The sequence below is a fragment of the Triticum dicoccoides genome, chromosome 3A (genome assembly GCF_002162155.2).
Source record: "Triticum dicoccoides isolate Atlit2015 ecotype Zavitan chromosome 3A, WEW_v2.0, whole genome shotgun sequence".
NCBI classification, from domain to species: domain Eukaryota; kingdom Viridiplantae; phylum Streptophyta; class Magnoliopsida; order Poales; family Poaceae; genus Triticum; species Triticum dicoccoides.
The window spans coordinates 125,562,893-125,585,203 of record NC_041384.1 but is presented as its reverse complement, the minus strand read 5'-3'; the positions used below and the strand labels follow the sequence as shown (position 1 = coordinate 125,585,203).

The following is a 22,311-nucleotide window of genomic DNA, read 5'->3' as shown; positions in this document are numbered from 1 at the left end:
CTACACAGGAGTAGGAATCTTGTTCCTACGACCCAAAAGACTTATGCCTCCTTTGGTTCATAGGATAGAAATTTTATAGGAATAGAAAAATCATAGAAAGTGAGATGACATGCATCTCAATTCCTATAAAGAAAGAGATGTCATTTGATGCATAGGATAGGAATTTTTTCATTAAGTCTAGACTAATGTTTTTTTTCCTCCAAAATGTGAAGGATTGAACCTATCCTACACAGGAATAGGAATCCATTCCTATAAACCAAAGGGCGTCAAAGGAATTTTTCCTTTGCAAATCCTATCCTATAGAATTCCTATAAAATTCCTACAAACCAAAGGATTAAAAAGAACTTTTCCTATAAAATTCTTATCCTTCAGAGTTTCTACACCATTCCTCGCTGTGCTTGCTGAATGATTGTAACAGGGTGTTAATTTCTTAATAAAGCTCCCATGATTCGATGCAAAAGAAGAAGAAAAAACCCAAAGGACCTACACGACGAGTAATTCAGTCTCTGGAAACATTCCGGCGGCAAAGCAGCAAGCCTCTCCCTTTTTCAAAATCCGGCGACATGCCTGCGTGCCAGTGTGCGCCGCCCCGCCCATCCCATCCCATCCCATCCCTGTCGCCACCACTCCCATGCCCTTCCCGTGCAAAACGCCATCCAGAAGCACGCGGCCACGTCCCCCGGCCTTTTCCCGTCGCGGCTTCTGCTTCCCCCGTCTGTCTGCGCGCCTCGTTTCTTCCACCCCGCGGCCGCGCGCAGCGACTGCAGGCCACCAGCCAATCCGCCCCGGCCCGTGCAGCCAGCCCAACACAACCCAGCACGGCCGCCACCACCTTTCGTTTTCCCAGCGCCACCCAGCCAGCCTTTGACCGCCGGCTCCCACTCCAACCTTCCTGCTTAAATACGCCGTCCCCGGTAGACAGACCGGTTCAATACATTTCTCGTGTTCTTTTGGTGTGCAGGCCAGGGAGAGCTCCAGCCCTGAGCTCCACGATAACCTCAGCGAGCCAGCACTGGGCGGGCGCAATGGCGGAGCTGCTGCGAGCGGCCGGTTTCTTTGACCTGCGCGGCGCGGCGCCGTTCGTCGTGGCAGCGGCGGTGGCGATGTACTTCTTGGTCGAGCAGCTGTCCTACCTCCGCAAGAAGGGCCCGCTGCCCGGCCCGTCGCTCGTCGTGCCGTTCCTCGGCAGCGCCGTGCGCATGATCCGCGACCCCACGGGGTTCTGGGACGCGCAGGCGGCGCGGGCCAGGGAGTCCGGCGCCGGCCTCGCCGCGGACTTCCTGTTCGGCCGCTTCATCGTCTTCGTCCGCGACTCGGAGTTGTCCCACCGCGTCTTCGCCAACGTCCGCCCCGACGCCTTCCACCTCATCGGCCACCCCTTCGGCAAGCGCCTCTTCGGCGACCACAACCTCATCTACATGTTCGGCGAGGACCACAAGGACCTGCGCCGCCGGATCACGCCCAACTTCACGCCGCGCGCGCTCTCCACCTACGCCGCCATCCAGCAGCGCGTCATCCTGGCCCACCTCCGGCGGTGGCTCGACCAGAGCGCCGCCACCGGCGAGGCCATGCCGATTCGGGTGCCCTGCCGCGACATGAACCTGGAGACGTCGCAGACGGTGTTCGTCGGCTCCTACCTCTCCGAGAAGGCCAGGGAGCGGTTCGCCAAGGACTACGCCCTCTTCAACCTCGGCCTCATGTCCGTCCCCGTCGACCTGCCCGGGTTCGCGTTCCGGCGCGCGAGGCTGGCCGTGGCGCGGCTCGTGCGCACGCTCGGGGAGTGCGCGCGGAAGAGCAAGGCGCGCATGCGCGCCGGCGGCGAGCCGGAGTGCCTGGTGGACTACTGGATGCAGGAGACGCTGCGGGAGATGGACGAGGCCGCGGCGGCGGGGCGGCCGCCGCCGGCGCACACCGGCGACGAGGAGTTCGGGGGCTTCCTCTTCGATTTCCTGTTCGCCGCCCAGGACGCGTCCACGTCCTCGCTCTGCTGGGCGGTCTCCGCGCTCGACTCCCACCCGGACGTGCTCGCCCGCGTGCGCGCCGAGGTGGCCGCGGCCTGGTCGCCGGAGTCGGGCAAGCCGATCACCGCCGAGAAGATCCAGGGGATGAGGTACACCCAGGCGGTGGCGCGGGAGGTGGTCCGGCACCGGCCGCCGGCGACGCTGGTGCCTCACGTCGCCGGCGAGGCGTTCCAGCTGACGGAGTGGTACGCGGTGCCCAAGGGGGCCATGGTGTTCCCGTCGGTGTACGAGTCGTCGTTCCAGGGGTTCGCCTCGCCGGACGCGTTCGACCCGGAGCGCTTCTTCTCGGAGGCGCGCCGGGAGGACGTGGCGTGCAAGCGCAACTTCCTGGCCTTCGGCGCCGGCGCGCACCAGTGCGTCGGCCAGCGGTACGCGCTGAACCACCTCGTGCTCTTCCTGGCGCTCTTCGTGTCCGTCGCCGACTTCCGGCGGGACGGCACGCCGGGGTGCGACGAGCCGGTGTACATGCCGACCATCGTGCCCAGGGACGGCTGCGCCGTGTACATGGAGCAGCGCTGCCGCACGTTCCCATCCTTCTGAGCTGGTCCGTCTTGGGTCCGTCCTCTTGTCCCCTTCGCCCTCTGCTCTCGCCCCTTCCTCTTTCATGTCGATGTGATGAGTTGTTGTCCAGCGCGGGTTGGTCCATTCATCAGTTTATTGTTTTGTTTGTCATTGGTTTGCTGCTGGCCGGCGGGCCGCATGCGTCATGTGCTGATTTTATTGGGGTTAAATTGGCCATGTCTGAAATCTGAAATGGAATTGCACGATTTGACTATTTTGCTTGACTGTTTCTAGTCTTGGTCTCCTGTTTGGATAACTCATCGGTACGACCAGTCTAAGCTTAGGTCACTTCGGTTTGCATTTTTGTTGTTGATGAATACACAGTAACAGCATGAGCATCCTGCGAATTAACCTGTGGTTGAGTTGGTTAGGTGGACAGTGATATCCCTAACCCACCAGGGTTCAAATCCTGGTGCTCCCATTATTTCTGGATTTATTTCGGGATTTCCGGCGATACATTTTTAGTGGGAAGTTGACCAACATGACATGCCATCAAAGAATAAAGAAAATCTAAAATAAATTTGTAAAATACGATCACTTATGACAAGTCTATAACTTGAACTCGGATGATTAGGTTCCACCACAAAAAATTCTTACCATTTAAGTTAAACTCAGTCGCTTTGTTTGCATATAATTGAGATGTACAAAAGCAATTTTTTGATATAAATTATTTCGTCCAACCGATGGGAAACGCGTGAACTTTCTTATGCACGAGTATCTTGGAAACTATTGTAATAGGGGCCGACCCTATGATGGGCAACGTCTTCTAATATCATATATATGCATGTTCCCTAAATATATACGCATGTGCGTTGCGCTGCAAGATTTTCTGCCAACTTGTATAATCTAACTACTCCAAAATGTATTAACTATTTTCTAAGAGCATGCAAGAGGATTGTGTGCCATTGTATTAAGTGGGAGAGAACGGTTTAGTTACAAGAAACACTCAACTAGCCACAAACGGTCATCGTAGCCATCTAATAGCATGCTAAGGAATAACTCGCTAAATAATTTTGTGTACAATACCTCACCAATAGCACGTTAATAGTAGATTTTAAGGACGGCACTTTTTTGCCACAATGCGTTTTTCTTTCCACCGAGCTTTACACACAACCAACACCCCGGACTACTCTCTACACATCCTATCCACACGCACAAGCTTCCAAAGCGCAAATTCTGCTTACGTCTAACTCTAAATGTACGTCCCTGCGGAGGCATTGTTGTCAAGCACTGTCTTGTTACATTCTAGCCAGATGATGAGCAAGTTAATCTCAGTAAATTGGTTTTCTGGGTTAGTTGCGAAGATGGTGTGCCACCAATCACATAATGTGACGAGGTGTAAGTGCATCTAGTGCCAATCCTAGTTGGTTTTGGAGTATTGACGACAAACCTAGTTGAGGGACTAATGTATTTGTGAGAATTGCAGGATAACACAGGTAGAAGTCCCTCATCGATTCGGTTTTCCTACCAGAGATGACCCCTAAAAATGTATGAAGACATTGATGTCAAAGGTGGTATATGAAGATATTCACATTAAAGACTATGACAAGAGAAGACACCGCATGAAGCCTATGGAGCTCGAAGACTTAGATCTTTCGTAGTTCTTTTTCTTCTGTGTTGAGTCATAGAAACCACCGTACTGTTAAGTGGGGTCCAAGAGAACCAGTCAGAATGACTGAAATGATGCTTAAACAAAACATATGCCTTCGAGTGAAGACTATGAGAGCGAATCTTGTCCAGAGTCGGACAAGTCAGCTTTGCTTATAGCCCAAGTAAAGTTGCCGTGTGAGTTTGAAATCTGACCGTTGGAACATGTGTCAGTTCCTTAGTGACCCAGGGTCATTTCAGACAAATCAGGTCGGGTTGCCTAGTGGCTATAAATAGCCCACCCCCTACAACCATAAACGGTTGGCTGCTCAGACTCAGAGTACGGCTTTTGTCGTTTGAGAGCAACCCACCTCGAAGCCTTCGAGAGAGAATTCCTTGCGAGGATAAAGCCCTAACCATCCAGAGCCAAAGAGAATTAGGCATCACTTAAGTCTTCTTGTCTGTGTGATCTGAAGACTTATTACACTTGAGGACTGTGCATCCTCCAGCCGGTTAGGCGTCGCGTTCTGAGCATCCAAGAGACATTGTGGATCGCCGGTGAACGAAGTTTGTGAAGGTTTTGGAGTCTACCTTGAAGACTTACCAGAGTGATTGGGCGAGGTCTATGTGACCTTAGCTCAAGGGGAATACGGTGAGGACTGGGTGTCCTGAGCTGCGTGTTCAGGACTGGGTGTCCGGGACTGTGTGTCCTTAGGTTTAAATACCTAGCCGCCCTAACCAGACATATAGTTGTCACAGCAACTGGAACTGATGGAACAAATCATTGTCTTCAACGAGTCACTAGTTTCATCCTTCCCTTCTCCTTACTTACTGTTACTCCTTGTGAAGTTATTGTATGTCTGCACTATCTTTTGTCTTCACTGAGTGACTATGTGATCTGTTTGGCTTCTTAATATCTTCCTACCTGATCCTTACTACCTAGCTGCTATTAGTCATTGTGCTTTCACTTCATTGAATACATGACTATGGTTTATCTAGTGTAGTCTACCTTCCGCTGCATGGTAATAGGTTTATTTCTATCGTTTGTCTTCGAAACTTTCATATTTTGAAGACTTTCATAAAATCGCCTATTCACCCCCCTCTAGTCGATATAACGCACTTTCAATTGGTATCAGAGCAAGGTGCTCCCTTGTTCTGTGTGGTTCGGTTTAACCATCTGAAGTTTTAGCTATGTCGACTGCAGGGATAATTAAAGTCTCCGCTGTGTGCCCCGTCTTTGATGAAACTGAATATCCCTACTGGAAGAATAAGATGCGCATGCATCTTGAAGCCATTGACGTCGACCTATGGTATGTCGTCAAGAACGGCGTTCCCAAGGCTGGAGAAGGTGTCACTGCTGCTGATGTCAAGAAGTTCGTTCAACTGGACTCTACTGTCAAGAATATCATCTGTGGTCATCTGACCAAAGGACAGTATGGCCGTGTGAGTGCTTTGAAAACATCTAAGTTGGTCTGGGACTGGCTCTCCAAGGTCAACGAAGGCGTCTCAACCCAGAGAGATCAGAGAATCAGTGTCATTCGCAACCTCTTCAACCGCTTCAAGCGAAATGACAATGAGAATGTCCAGCTCACGTTTGACCGACTCACTGACATCACAAATGAGCTTCAAGCCCTCGGCACCACTGAGATCACCAAGCATGAAGTCATCAAGACACTACTGAGATCACTTAACAGTTCGTTTGACAGCCTAGCCCTGATGATTTAAGAACGACCTGATTTCAAGACACTCGATCCGTCCGACATACTTGAGAGGCTCAACACACATGAGTTTCAGCTTTCTGAGAAAAGAGATATCTACGGTCCAAACTATGGGCGAACGCGTGCCTTGAAGGCAAAAGCTGTCTCCTCATCTGAAGAAGAATCTGATAGCAGTTCTGATGATCCTGAAGACATTGGAAAGGAACTTGCTATGCTTGTGAAGAAGTTCCAAAAATTCACCAAGAAGAAAGGCTTCAGAAAGTCTTCACGATCAAGATCAAGGAATGATGAAGCTTCTGCTCATGACTACAAGAAGAAAACATGCCACAAGTGCAAGAAAACTGGCCACTTCATCTCTGAGTGTCCGCAGTGGGACAATGAGAACAGAAAGAAGAAGAAGAGCAAGTAATATGACTCTGACGACAAGAAGAAGAAGAAATACTCAAAGTCCTCTTCCAAGTCTTCCTCAAAGTCTTCATCACACAAGAAGAGCTCATCTGGCAAGGCACGTGTGTTTGTCGGCAAGGAAATGGATTCAGAGGAGGAGTCCGCTTCTGAGGAGGCGGAGGTGGAGTCTGAGGAGGAGTCCGATTCTGGCGTTGCAAGTCTGGCTACAGCATACGTTTCCAAGTCCATCTTCAACACTAAAGACAATGACTTCACCATCGACACCGATGCAAATGACAAGGACTACTCTACTCCTACCTACTGCTTCATGGCACGCGGTGCCAAGGTAAACACACGCACTACTCACTATCAAACATCTAGTGATGATGACTCTGATTGTGATTCAAGACCCAGCTACAAAACACTTGCTAAAATTGCAACTGAACAACAGAAAGCCATGGAACATATTCAAAAACTGTTAGACAAAAGCGATGATCTGTTGGGCGCTGAAATGACTCGGTCTGAGTCCTTAATTGAAGACATAAAAAATCTTCATGTTAAGTATGAGGAACTTGAAAGTCGTCATGAAACGCTCTCAACAACTCATGAAAAGCTTTCCTATGATTATCTTCAAAGGAAGCAAGATCTTGAGAAATTGAGAGCGGCTCATGAAGATCTTCAAAAGGAAAACGAGTCACTTCGCGCCGAACAGATCAGTTCCGCTCAGGAAGGATTTGAACCACCATGTCCTAAATGCATTGAGCGTGATAATGCTACTTCTGTTGCTGAATGTTCTACTGTTGCTACTGTTGCAATTTCTTCAACTGTTGATGTGGTAACTAACCCCTCTGCTGAGGATACCACTGCTATTGCTGATGAGAATGCTAGGTTGAAGACATTGCTTGAAACAGGGATGTACAAAATTCTTAAAGGGCGTCAGACACTATGTGATGTCCTCAAAAGGCAGATTCTGAACCGAAACCCGAGGAAAGAGGGTGTTGGGTTCATAAGGAAAATGAATGTTGATGGCTCTTACTGGAAACCCGAGCAGTATCCCAAAACCACATGGGTTGCTGCAAAGGAACCTTCAGCTGATCCATCCAATCTATCTGGCTTCACTTGTGCTAACCCCATTGTCATCGATGAATCCTTTGATGCAAACTATAAACTGTTTAAGAATCAGAATGGTGAAGTGTTTGCCAGGTACATTGGTACTAACTGCAGGAATGGACCGCCTATGAAGAAGATCTGGGTGCCCAAAAGGTGTTTGGAAAATCTTCCTGTGAATGTCATCATGACACCACAGATGAAGAAGACAAACCCCAGACCACAGGCTTCATACGGCCCAAAGGCTTCATACAGACAGAGGACTCACCTGAGTCGCACTAACGCAAATGTTTTGCAGGGAAACCATACTCAGGCCTATGAATATGAGCGCGGTTCATCGAACCGCCATGTTCATAAGACCAAAACCTATTCTGCTTATTCTTATGAGTATTATTGTCCGCCTGCAAGACTTTTTGCTAGGGCTCCAAAGCCAAAGTTTTCAGACGCTGCACTTAGACTTATCGCTTCTAAGCCACCCTTGAAGATGTGGGTGGTTAAGAAGGCTTAACTCTCTTTTGCAGGGAAAGGTCTCCAGCAGAAAACCAAAATCTTCTGACGCTATTGCTGGGGACCTTAAACATCTTGTAGGCTGCAAGATCAAATGCCCGAATGGTCTTACTATGTACTTCGTTCCTGAATTGCTTGCTACTCTCCCTATCAGTCCTAATCTGGATCTAAGCTTTCATAACCCACTGGTTCGTCAAATGTTTTTGCTTCACAATTCTCTTCGTGAAGCCTATCCCCCTAACTGCACTATAGGGTACGACACCAGCGTCTACAGAATGGATTATTGATAGTGGGTGTACAAATCACATGACTGGCAAAAGAAGCCTTCTTATGGACTCAACCTTACGTCCATCCGACAAGAGCCACATCACATTTGCTGACACTGGTAAAAGTAAGGTATTGGGTCTAGGTAGAGTTGCAATCTCAAAGGATCAACACATGGATAAAGTCATGCTTGTTGAATCCCTTGGCTTCAACTTAATGTCTGTCTCAATGCTTTGCGATTTGAACATGATCGTAATATTTGGAAAATATCGTTGCCTTGTTCTAATGGAATCTGAAAAGTCTCTAGTATTTGAAGGGTATCGAAAAGATGATTTGTACGTGGTAGATTTCTCAGCAGGACCACAGCTTGCCGTATGTCTTCTAGCAAAAGCTTTAGAATGCTGGCTCTGGCATCGGAGGCTTGGGCATGCTGGCATGAGGAACCTCCACACCCTTGCAAAGAAGAAGCATGTCATAGGCATCGAGGGCGTCAAGTTCAAGAAAGATCACTTATGCGGTGCCTGTGAAGCAGGAAAGATGACGAGGGACAAACATCCCTCGAAGACAATCATGACTACTACTCGACCCTTCGAACTGCTTCACATGGATCTTTTCGGTCCCACTCATTACTCAACTCTTACTACTACTGCTTGTCTCTATGGCTTTGTCATTGTTGATGATTATTCTAGATATACTTGGGTGCACATAATCCTTTACAAGACTGAAGTGCAGGATGTCTTCAGACGCTTCGCCAATTGAGCAATGAACAACTATGGCGCCAAGATAAAGCACATCAGAAGTGACAATGGCACTGAATTCAAGAACACTGGCCTTGATACATATCTTGATACCTTGGGCATCACACATGAATTCTCAGCCCCGTACACGCCACAACAGAATGGCGTCGTCAAATGCAAGAACAGAACACTCATTGAGATGGCCAGAACGATGCTAGATGAATACAAGACTCCAAGAAAATTCTGGCCTGAAGCCATTGATACTGCATGCCATACAATCAATCGTGTTTATCTTCACAAGCTTCTGAACAAGACATCTTATGAGCTTCTTACTAGCAAGAAGCCAAATGTCAGTTACTTCAGAGTATTTGGCGCCAGGTGCTGGATCAAGGACCCACATCACACTTCAAAGTTTGCACCAAAAGCACATGAGGGTTTTATGCTTGGATATGGAAAGGATTCGCACTCCTACAGAGTCTTCAATCTCTTTCATTATAAAGTGGTTGAAACAGTGGATGTGCGGTTCGATGAGACTAACGGTTCATAAAGAGAGCACCTGCCAAATGTGCTAGATGAAGTTCCATCCAGTGAATCAATCAAGCTAATGGGAACTGGAGAAATCATACCTTCTGAAGCTCATCCTGAAGAGGAACTTATCATCTCCGCACCAGACTGTAAGTGCATCTAGTGCCACCCCTAGTTGGTTTTGGAGTATTGACGACAAACCTAGTTGAGGGACTAATGTGTTTGTGAGAATTGCAGGATAACACGGGTAGAAGTCCCTCATTGATTTAGTTTTACTACCAGAGACGACCCTTAAAAATGTATGAAGACATTGAAGCCAAAGGTGATATATGAAGATGTTCACATTGAAGACTATGACAAAAGAAGACACGTTATGAAGTGTATGGAGCTCGAAGACTTAGATCTTTCGTAGTTCTTTTTTCCTTTGTGTTGAGTCATAGGAACCACCGTACTGTTAAGTGGGGTCCAGGAGAACCAGTCAGAATGACTGAAGTGATGCCTAAACCAAAAACCTATGTCTTTGAGTGAAGACAGTGAGAGCGAATCTTGTCCAGAGCCGGACAAGTCAGCTTTGCTTGTAGCCCAAGTAAAGTTGCCATGAGAGTTTGAAATCTGACCGTTGAGACACGTGTCAGTTCCTTAGTGACCCAGGGTCATTTCGGACAAATCAGGTCGGGTTGCCAAGTGGCTATAAATATCCCACCCCCTACAACCATAAACGGTTGGCTGCTCAGATTTCAGTGCACGGCTTTTGTCGTTTGAGAGCAACCCACCTCGAAGCCTTTGAGAGAAAATTCCTAGCGAGGAGAAAAGCCCTAACCAACCAGAGCCAGAGAACATTGGGCATCACTTAAGTCTTCTTGTCTGTGTGATCTGAAGACTTATTACACTTGAGGACTGTGAATCCTCCAGACGGTTAGGCGTCGCGTTCAGAGCATCCAAGAGACATTGTGGATTGCCAGTGAACGAAGTCTGTGAAGGTTTGGGAGTCTACCTTGAAGACTTACCAGAGTGATTGGGCGAGGACTATGTGACCTTAGCTCAAGGAGAATACGGTGAGGACTTGGTGTCCTGAGCTGCGTGTTCAGGACTGGGTGTCCGGGACTGTGTGTCCTAAGGTTTAAATACCTAGCCGCTCCAACCAGACATACAATTGTCACAGCAACTGGAACTGGTCCAACACATCATTGTCTTCAACGAGTCACTGGTTTCATCTTCACTTCCTTTTTCTTACTGTTACTCATTGTGAAGCCATTGCATGCTTGCTCTATCTTTTGTCTTCATAACGTGAATGTATGATCTGTTTGGCTTCATAACTTCTTCCCACCTGATCCTTATTACACTACAGCTGTTTGTCATTGCGCTTTCACTTTATTGAATACTTGACCATGGCTGGCCTAGTGTAATCTAACTTCCGCTGCATAGTAATAGGCATAATCTTCGCTGTTTGTCTTCATAACTCCCACGTTTTGAAGACTTTCATAAAAATCGCCTATTCACCCCCCTCTAGTCGATATAACGCACTTTCACAGACCAACCTGAAGACAATGCTCAACCTAAAGACAATCCCTCTAACAACGACAATGATCAGCAAGAGCAAAATCTTCGCCCTGTACATCCTCGTGTTGCCAATGAAGTGCAGATTGAGAGAATAATTGACAGCATCAATGCACCTGGTTCGCTCACTCGATCAAGGGCAACTCATCTAGCAAATTTCTGTGGGCACTTCGCATTCGTCTCAATAACAGAACCCAAGAAAGTTGAAGAAGCCTTCATGGAACCTGAATGGATTCAAGCTATGCAAGAAGAGCTTCAACAGTTTGAGCTGAATAATGTATGGGAACTGGTTAAGCGTCCTGATCCTCGGAAGCACAACATAATAGGCACAAAATGGATATACCACAACAAGCAAGATGAGCATGGTCAAGTTGTCAGAAACAAAGCTCGTCTCGTTGCTCAAGGATATACTCAAGTGGAAGGCATTGACTTCGATGAAACATTTGCTCCTGTGGCTAGACTTGAAGCCATACGCATACTGCTGGCCTATGCCAATCATCACAACATACTTCTATATCAAATGGATGTAAAGAGCGCCTTTCTCAATGGCAAGATTGAAGAAGTGTATGTTGCACAACCGCCTGGCTTTGAAGATCCAAAACATCCTGACATGGTATACAAGCTCAACAAGGCACTGTATGGCCTCAAACAAGCCCCTCGGGCCTGGTATGACACACTCAAATACTTCCTGAAGAGCAAAGGCTTCATACCTGGTTCCCTCGACCCCACTCTCTTCACGAAGACATATGATGGTGAACTGTTTGTGTGCCAAATATATGTGGATGCCATTATCTTCGGCTGCACCAATCAGAAGTACACTGAAGAGTTTGGATATATGACGCAAGAGCAATATCAGATGTCCATGATGGGAGAGCTGAAGTTCTTTCTCGGTCTTCAAATACGACAGCAACGCAATGGCATCTTCATATCTCAAGAGAAGTACCTCAAAGATTGTCTGAAGAAGTTCGGTATGCAAAACTGCAAAGGCTTCACGACGCCAATGCCAGCCAAGCATCATCTGGGTCCTGACGACAATGGTAAAGAGTTCGATCAAAAGGTATACCACTCCATGATTGGTTCTTTGCTTTATCTATGTGCATCTAGGCCAGATATTATACTTAGTGTTTGCATGTGTGCTCGATTTCAAGCGGCACCAAAGGAGTCGCATCACTTAGCTGTGAAGCGAATTCTTCGATATTTGGCTCACACCCCAACTCTAGGATTATGGTATCCAAAGGGCTCAGAGTTTGATCTGGTTGGATTCTCGGATGCTGATTATGCTGGTGACAAGGTGGATCGCAAGTCTACATCAGGCACATGTCATTTTCTGGGACGATCACTTGTATGTTGGTCTTCAAAGAAGCAGAACTGTGTATCTCTCTCCACTGCTAAATCTGAATACATTGCTGCTGGATCTTGCCGCGCTCAGCTTCTGTGGATGAAGCAAACCCTCAAGGACTATGGCATTCATCTGAAGCAAGTGCCACTCTACTGCGACAACGAAAGCACCATCAAGATTGCCAACAACCCAGTTCAGCACTCGAAGACAAAGCACATTGAAATTCGTCATCACTTTATCAGAGATCATGTTGTGCAGGAAGATATTGATATCATACATGTCAACACTGAAGAGCAATTGGCAGATATCTTCACCAAGCCCTTGGATGAGAAGAGATTTTGCAAGTTACGGTGTGAGCTAAATATCCTGGAATCCTCAAATGTCCTGTGATCAGGCACACATCCTAACACTTATGCATATTGATGACTTAGATGTGCAACACACGAAGTAAAGTATATCTTCAATCAATGAAGACATACATTCTAAGTGTGAATGCATTAATGTGGAATTTGACTTCGGAGTGCCACGATAATTGTGCGTCGTGTCTGGGTCTAATACTTCCTATACGGTGGGTAACGCCACCACCAAACGTTCTGTTTGAAGCGTGTTACTCATGGCGTTACATTTGCTATGTCTTCACATTTGATTTGGCTTCAATCTCAACATGTCTTCATGATTATCTTCACTATGTTGATTATATATATATATACTAGTGTTCTGTCCTCTACAGCATTCACTTATAGCTATGTCTTCTTGTTGAATCTTTTGAACTAAGTGAATGTGATCGGACCCTAACCTCTCTATGCTTTCTATCTCAAACTCTATCTCTCCAAATCATATGCATTCTATTGAAACTGTCGGATGTCTTCTCTGCGTCCTTGTCAGTAGAAGATACAGAGACAAACATTAAGTCCGTTTTCAATGCTCATTCCTTCACATGAAACCCGGAGAAGTGGGAACGACCACCCGACAATCCAGGCATGCGTGGGACGTGGAACAAACCCTAATATGCTGCATGATGGCCACATGTTCCTCAGATGCGAATCGCCAGGGGCACCTGTGTAATAACGCAGTGCCGCCCCTGTACCTATAAATACACACTTCACAGCGGTCATTATCTCTTCTTCCACTCTCGCACGAACCCTAGCGCCACCGCTAGCCCTCGACGACGCCGGCGACGAAGCGCTTCGCTACCGCAACCTCTCCGACGCCGTCTTCATGCCGACCGCGAACATCATCCTCTCCGCCGTCGCCGTAGGTGTCCTCCGTCGCCAAGTTAGGGCATGGAAGATCGAACTGACTCGGCCTCCTCTTCCACTCCGTCTAGCAGTTCCTAGTGTGGTAAATAAAACTTCCTTTTTACGACCCCTTTGATCCTATGGATTTGTCACTTTCTACCACAAGTAGTTTCTATTCACACAAGTTGGATCTCTTTCATACTGCATCTCATAACATGCCTAGTATATTCACTTATGCGTCACAAAGTAGTTAGATTCCTCACTTGTACTGATCTCTGGATTCGTACAAATCTGGAGCCAACTCCTTATCTATAAGTGAATGTCTTCGCACGATGAGGTCAATGTCTTCTAAACTGATTTATCTTCAAAATCTTCTGAGAATGCATATGACCTCTTCCCCTTCCCTCGCACCTTAATGCTGTCACAGGTACATGTCTGTGGGAGAATCCCTTGGTTCTCATAGTCTGCATTCATTTGCAGAATTCTTACAGCATCATATAAATTCTCCCGAAGCCAGTTCCTGTTTGTCCAGCAAGCGAAAGCCTTTAAACGTATTGAAGCCTTTCAGTATAAAGTTCATGGCTTCAGAGAAATCAGCAAGGAAGGGTGGCAGAAAGCGTCGTGGAGAAACATCCAGAGATCTGTCGGATCACCTCTCAGAACTGTACAAAATAGATCTTGAAGAGGATTACAATCAGCGCAAAACACGAATCCAATGGATTCGACGCTATTGGGAAGAACGGTGGTTCAAGTACAGATTTGTGACAAAGGAATATGCTGAAAAGAATGCCATCAAGCGACCATGGGGAGACATCCTCTACAAAAATCTTCAACCCAGGACCAGAGATGAAGCCATTGAACAAGGCTTCTATCCCTGCATGGTCCGTGGACCACAGCCTGCGGATGCTGACCCCTCATCACTGCTATGGTGTCGTGACGACATTCTGTTCAAGCGCAACTTTCAGTTTGCCCAGAACTCAGCGAAGCAGAACAAGAAGACATTGGGACTAGACTTCAACCCTGGTCCTTCTGCTCCAAGGGCTGATGGCACACGGGATGCAGAACCCAATGTCGTCGGTCCTTTCTACAACCTTGAAGGTCTCATCACCCATATCTTGGTTTAAGGGACAGCCGTGAATGAGCCTGCAGCTGACGCTGAATCAGATGAAGCGCCTGCAGCGCCGAAGCCAAAGAAGTTGAAGAAGCCTAAAGCTTCAAAGCCTGCCCCTTCACCAAAAATCTCACGGGCGAAGCCACTGGCAACTGCACCTCCTGAAGACAGTGTGCAGTCTGAAGATTTGTCACGCATCTCCAAGCCCCAGAAGGTCAAGATGCCTCTGCCACACACCGGCCAAGAGCTAACTGCTGCTGCCATTCTGCGCAATGATGCCATTGATCTATCAAGTGATGAAGATCTTGTAGATGACGCTCTTGAGCAACTCATCAAGAGCAAAGAAGAAGCAGAAATCTTCAATGATCTACCGCTCTTTGATGTAACAATCATCCACAACTTCATTGATGAGTGGTTTGACACGCCAAACATCAGCTTCGAAGATCTCCAACTACCCATTGACCTTAGTGTCGCCTTCCATGGCGCCATTGCTTCAGAGTTAGCCATCGCCCAGCGCATTGTTGAACTGAAGCAGAAGATTGACTTTGAGAAATCTCAGTCCAAGAAGCATATGGCCAAGCTCGGCGTGAAAGACGTGAAGAACTTCAAGATTATACTGCACGAGCTCAAGGAAGCCTTTCTAAAAAACGTGCAGAAGCTCAGGGTTCTCGTGAGCGCATGAAGGTCCTGGCTGATAGGTGTGTGCAAGCCTACAATGAGGCTGAGAAGCGCAAGGCCCTAGGGCGTCTTGGCATCGACCCCAGGATGGCTGCCAAGAAGAAGAAGAAGCCCTCTATGGCTGAACCCGGAGCACCAAGGCAGGAAGCAGATCCCCTTGTCTTCCCAACTAGCATGACTGGCCCGAAGCCAAAGGCCAGGTCAACCGCTTCAGAACTGAAGAAGACCAAGACTGCTGAGGCTGGAGCAAGGAAGAGGAAACATCCTGAAGCCTCTGCTACTGCCCCCTCCAAGAAGAAAAGAAAGACCAAGAAGGAACGGGCTGCTCCCACAGAGCCCTTGATTGTTGAACCCATTTCCATGGTTCACCCTGATGCTGATCCACAAAAACGTCAACTGACTATCCATGAGCCTGCTTTCACAGAGGCTCATGAAGCTGAAGACTTTCCAGCAGCTGATCCCATCGCTACTGAAGACATTGGTCCCCATGACCATGTTGAAGATGATGCAGTCCTTCCTCAGCTAGAGCACCAATAGGTATCATCGCCTGTGCTAACACACAACGAACTCATCAGCATTGGTCGTCCACTGACGCCAATTGCACAGGATGCTTCATGGGCTGATCGCCCACAAGAGGAAGAAGACTTTGAGGCCCAGCCAACACCAACTCCACAGGCGTCGCCCGCGCTGCGCAGGCTTCACAAAGGGCCAAGGCCTCAAGTCTCTGCGTCTGAAGCTAAACCTGCTGAAGATATTCCAGATGCATCAGCCGATGAAGAAGAAGTCCCACAAGTTGCTACTCCCCTGTCCCACCAAGAAGCGGTTCTCGAGGAGAACGTGATTGTGACCGACCCTCCAGCTCCTCAAGTGGAGGCTGAAAATCTTGAGGCTGCCACCACCAACACCATTGAAGCCACTGACGCTGTCATGGCTGAAGCTAATGTAGAGCCCTCACCACCAAAAGCACCAGAAGTTAGCGAAGCCACTGATCCCACTGCTTTTGTTCCTGCGTCTGCTGCCGGTCCCCAGTTCGACTATCATGTTGAGCACAGGCCTCAGGTACAGAAGCCAATCCCAAGATTGCCCAGGTTCCCAGGTCCTGCATCAGCACCTGGCTCCTTTAATATCAATGGCTTCAGAGCAGACAACACATTCTTCAATAGCTCCAGGAACCCCTACTCAAGGGAAAGAATATCATTTGATCGGTTCTGGAGCTATCCGCAGCGAAGCTATTACTCATGTGTTCTTTACAACCAAGGTCGCATCTTCCCACACAAGCGCCTTGACATTGAAGCAATAGCTGGTCTGCCCTGTCTGGAAGAAGCTCTGGATTGCTTCAAAGAGGTTGGACTGCTGCCGTTCGTCACTGACCAAGAGCATTGGAATGAAGAGTTGCTGCTCCAATTCTATGCCACACTTCACATCCGCGGGTATAACAGAGATCCGAAGACTTGGGTCCTGGAGTGGATGACAGGAAACGTTCATCACGAAGCCAAAGCCTTTGACATCATTGAGCTCACTAGTTTGCCCACTCCTGGTGATCTCTACGAGCATGGCTGTCAGCTTCATAGTGAAGCTGTTGAGAGCATCTTTCAGAAGACTGAACCTAATATGAGTCAGATGCTCAGTATGATGAAGCCATTGCCCCAAGATGCTGCTTATCCCACGGAGTTCTTTGTTGAAGACCTTGAGTATCTGCCAAGGACCATTTATCACATCATAAGGCGAACTCTCTGGCCAATCAAAGGACATTCTCCCCATGCCAAGCTGGAAGGTGCAATGAAGACTTTGGTCTTCTATATTCTTCATGGAAAATGCTTCAATACACAGGATTTCTTCATTCGCCAACTTGCTGCATCAGGCTATGATCTGTTTGGCTTGAAGTTCTACGCCCCTTGGGTGATGCAGCTGATCAAACTTCACTCCTCTATCTCATATCAGCCATCTGCCCGCAATCATTGGATCTTTTTGCCTGATGTGGATATGTCTATTGAAGCCATATATCCTGAGCCTGCCAAGGAACCTCTAAGTCTTCAGAATGCAGAGCATCAAAGTTTTTCTCAGAACGTTGAAGGCGTTGAAGCAGTAACTCGTGTGTATCGTTTGGCTGGCACTACACGTGCACCGCATCCTGCTCTCACTGAAGCCACTGATAGCACCATTGCCCAACGACCCAAGAAGTGCACTCGTGTTCTCAATGATTGAGATCTTCTGGTGGCTCTTCATCAGAAACAGGATAGGCATCATGACTGGCCGAAGCGTCAAATGCAAAGTCTCTTGGTGGATGTTAATCGCATTCGCAATCTTCTTCACTGAGCGATTCAAGTTTGACTCCACACCTCCTCGAAGGGCAGTGCTGCGACGAACTCCATCACTTGAAGACTCTGAGTTCTCTTCCTCTGCTGCAACTGTGAATGCCAGAGTGATCGAGGATGAAGACGATGCTACTTCACCGCCACTTCCTTCAGCACGCGTCGACACTGCTCCAAGTTCTTCTGCACCGCCAAACACCACTGACGACCCTGCTGCTTCACCTACTCTTCATGGGAATGAGTAGATGCTCTATGTCTTTCAACCTTTTTGGTCCTTACTGACAAAAGGGGGAGAAGCATATGAGTTTGATAGTCTTCAAGCGGGTCCATATAGGCGGGTTGCTTTATATTTTGCTTCGTGCTTACAACTCTCATTTTGATACATTTGGTTCTTTGAGTTGTAACACTTAAACTTGATGGTCGTCTGCTACTTATTTGCCACCTTGCGTTGCGATGATAAATTCCGCATGTGCGACGATAAATTCCGCACTTAGATCATTGTGCAGACGTCCATTTTCCATTATGCATGTCATTATCTTCACATACTTTCACATGCATAGTGGATTGTCATCATAAGTTGAAGTGGATCTCCACAAGCACAACTTGCCATGTGCATTTGCATTCCAAAACCAAATTACTTATATGCACATCTTCAGGGGGAGCCCTTGCAACTTATGAAGGCAATTCCTTATCCTTTACAATTTCACATATTATATTCCCCGTTGAAAACTTCAACTAGTTTGTCATCAATCACCAAAAAGGGGGAGATTTTAAGTGCATCTAGTGCCACCCCTAGTTGGTTTTGGAGTATTGACGACAAACCTAGTTGAGGGACTAATGTGTTTGTGAGAATTGTAGGATAACACAGGTAGAAGTCCCTCATTGATTCGGTTTTCCTACCAGAGATGACCCCTAAAAATGTATGAAGATATTGATGTCAAAGGTGGTATATGAAGATATTCACATTGAAGACTATGACAAGAGAAGACACCGCATGAAGCCTATGGAGTTCGAAGACTTAGATCTTTTGTAGTTCTTTTTCTTCTGTGTTGAGTCATAGGAACCACCGTACTGTTAAGTGGGGTCCAAGAGAACCAGTCAGAATGACTGAAGTGATGCTTAAACAAAACCTATGTCTTTGAGTGAAGACTATGAGAGAGAATCTTGTCCAGAGTCGGACAAGTCAGCTTTGCTTGTAGCCCAAGTAAAGTTGCCGTGTGAGTTTGAAATCTGACCGTTGGAACACGTGTCAGTTCCTTAGTGACCCAGGGTCATTTCGGACAAATCAGGTCGGGTTGCCTAGTGGCTATAAATAGCCCACCCCCTACAACCATAAACGGTTGGTTGCTCAGATTCAGAGTACGGCTTTTGTCGTTTGAGAGCAACCCACCTCGAATCCTTTGAGAGAGAATTCCTTGCGAGGATAAAGCCCTAACCACCCAGAGCCAAAGAGAATTAGGCATCACTTAAGTCTTCTTGTCTGTGTGATCTGAAGACTTATTACACTTGAGGACTATGCATCCTCCAGCCGGTTAGGCGTCGCGTTCTGAGCATCCAAGAGACATTGTGGATCGCCGGTGAACGAAGTCTGTGAAGGTTTGGGAGTCTACCTTGAAGACTTACCAGAGTGATTGGGCGAGGTCTGTGTGACCTTAGCTCAAGGGGAATACGGTGAGGACTGGGTGTCCTGAGCTGCGTGTTCAGGACTGGGTGTCCGGGACTGTGTGTCCTTAGGTTTAAATACCTAGCCACCCTAACCAGACGTACAGTTGTCACAGCAACTGGAACTAGTCCAACAAATCATTGTCTTCAACGAGTCACTGGTTTCATCCTTCCCTTCTCCTTACTTACTGTTACTCCTTGTGAAGTCATTGTATGTATGCACTATCTTTTGTCTTCACTGAGTGACTGTGTGATCTGTTTGGCTTCTTAATATCTTCCTACCTGATCCTTACTACCTAGCTGCTATTAGTCATTGTGCTTTCACTTCATTGAATACATGACTATGGTTTATCTAGTGTAGTCTACCTTCCGCTGCATGGTAATAGGTTTATTTCTATCGTTTGTGTTCGAAACTTCCATGTTTTGAAGACTTTCATAAAAATCGCCTATTCACCCCCTCTAGTCGATATAACGCACTTTCACGAGGACATTTGCATGAAGCAATGGAGCCAATAAAGGAGCAAAACAAATAACCAAACATCCCTTAAGAACGGGCACCAGAGAAGCATGTGCCGAGATTCTCCGAGCTTGGTCCCATGGCTTGCGACAACTAGGGTGTGGAAGCGAGATATGTGCATGATTGCGTAAGCAATCAAAGAGAAATTTCAAAGAATGAAAAGGCAAAAAGGAGGCGAAGATGTCTCACATAGGGGGAGGGGTCCTCTCATCCATGATCCCCATGGGGGAAACTCTAGGTTCTCATCATCGGCTAAACTCGAAAGCTACATAGCTCTTCTAATCGCCACCATTGATACCATCATTACAATCGAGGGCCTACAATCCATGGAAATCCCTATTCCGATCTTCTTTGTTCGGCTTTCACAAGCAAGATACCTTGAAGCAGGTGACAGTCTATAGCCCAAAAACTACCCATGGGATTTCTTTGTCTTTTCCTTATCTTTTGTCCGGTGAAGAATCTCCTGCTGCAGAGATAAGATGAATGGCTTCGAGATACCATCACTCGCCCTGACCCGAGTCCCCTAGCCTCTCAGCTTCAGCAGTTGTTGTAAGGAGAAGTAGCAGGATTGTTAGTTTATGTGCCGAGCAGGCAAAGGCAGAAGTGGAAGGGTCAAACTCCTCTATCGGGGAAAGACAGGAAGGATAAAAGTGTAAAATCACTACTTCCACTGATTTCTTGCGGGAAGGTTCTATAAGGGAAGAAGAATCAGAGCTGATGAGAAGAGGGCTGAGTCGTCTAGCTTTTATTCCAAAATCACGTATCACCGATCAGCCTATTCGAGAGGAGCTGCTTGCCTTGCCCACTTCAATAAGGAAGACTCCATCCATAAAGAAGAGCTTCTTGTTTCCAAGCGGAACTCGAATGGGCTGCTAGCAGATTTGTTGGGGATGGCAAGTTAACACCGTGGCTTCTTCGCGCAAGCACTTGGTTCGCCCCTTACTATAACCGCCACAAGTCTAGTATAGAATCTGCTCTTTAAGGTCGAGAATCTGCTCTAGAAGGTCGATGCTTAAAAAAGAGGTGACCCGAATGATTTCAATGAATTGCTATTTGGTCAGATTGGAACAATTGGATTCGAAAGTCTCAGCGGCAAGGAAGAGAAAATGCATCGAGTCGTTTATCAAGAAAGTGGACGAGCATGGTTGAAGCAGTGGAGTGAAGAGGAGGGTTGGGTCCCGCCTCACAACGAGCCCGGGTAGCTAGACCATTTTATTAGATTTTGCCTCTGCTGATCCTGCTCATGCTTTTTTTTCTCAATTGGTAAAGTCTCTCAGCCTTGCGAAGTGGAAAAAGAGATGGGCAGCTGCTTTGTGAATTTGATACTAGGTAGTTCTCCCCCCTCGGCAGGCAAGTAGCCCTAGCCTTTTATGAGAGTCAATTGGGAAGTGGAAAGGCAAGAGGCCTTCTATATGTTAAGGGAGAGAGGGGAGAGTCATTCCAGAGTTGGGTGGGAATCGTTGATAGAAATTTGGATTTTCCCTGAGATTACGAAAAATTGGATCGGATTTTGCAGTTCTTTTTTCTGCAGTACCTCGACGTGACATGAGCGTGAAAGAGGTTCAAGAATCCGTTTTCTAAATATATAAAAGAGGGGGAATGGATTCTACAAGAAAAGGCGGGCAAAGGTAGTTCAGGGATTGCAATTTTTCTCGCATTTTAGTTTTTTCACTCAAACTCAAGGGAGAAACTTTGCTTCTTATCTTTTTTTTAAAGATTGACGAATAAAATGATATTTCTGTCCACATGCATGAGTAGGCCTGTTGCTGGGATGTCCCATTAAAAAGGCAGGTCCCATATTTGAAATACAAAAATAAGATCAGTGCTATCAATAAATAACTAGCTGACAATATGCTATGCTTACTCTCCGAGCACTAAAGCTATCGAGAAGTATCTCCAGGTAACTCCATCTTTTTCAGCTCTGCTCGCTCACTTTTGAAAGGAAGACTTAGTTTTAGATCGGCGTTGGTTTTTCCAGAATCAGTCCGTCCGGTTAAGCATTGGGGAGCTGATAGGTCGAACGGAGTGGTGCCAGAGCTCTAAAGTGGCTCTAAATATCCATTTCTTTGATTTTCCTGTGTGCTTTTTAGGCGGCATCATCTAAGTTCGAGAACTTTGGATACTTAAAGGCTGCAGCACATGCTAAGTGTTGACTGAGATTCTTTTTTTCCGACAGGGAAGCCATGCTCCATCCTGTTTCTAAAAAGAACATCACCTCCCTTTTTGGTTAGATACCGCTCCGTTAGGTACTAATGCTTCTACCTATCACCCGGAGGGTGAGTTTGAGAGCTGTGTTTTTTTCCAACGTTAATAGCATTCCGCGAGAAAAGTCATCTACTGATGTTGTCAGCGGAGTCCCTCGTCCATCCATGTATGAATAGCGAATCCCGAAGGGGAGGCTCTAGTTGCCAAGTAAGAAAAGATCTCGGTAGTTCAATTCATGCATGTGAAAGCTTATCTGCCAGATACAGATGATACTTGCC

The 22,311-nt window shown here is 47.1% G+C and overlaps 1 protein-coding gene across 1 annotated transcript; it reads left to right on the top strand.

Moving 5' to 3' along the window:
* The first annotated feature begins 673 nt into the window (after positions 1 to 673).
* On the top strand, positions 674 to 2,796 carry LOC119267541 (cytochrome P450 710A1-like). The gene has a single exon (XM_037548940.1). The coding sequence runs from the start codon at positions 1,026 to 1,028 to the stop codon at positions 2,559 to 2,561; it is 1,536 nt and encodes a 511-aa protein (XP_037404837.1). The 5' UTR covers positions 674 to 1,025; the 3' UTR covers positions 2,562 to 2,796.
* Positions 2,797 to 22,311: the final 19,515 nt, after the last annotated feature.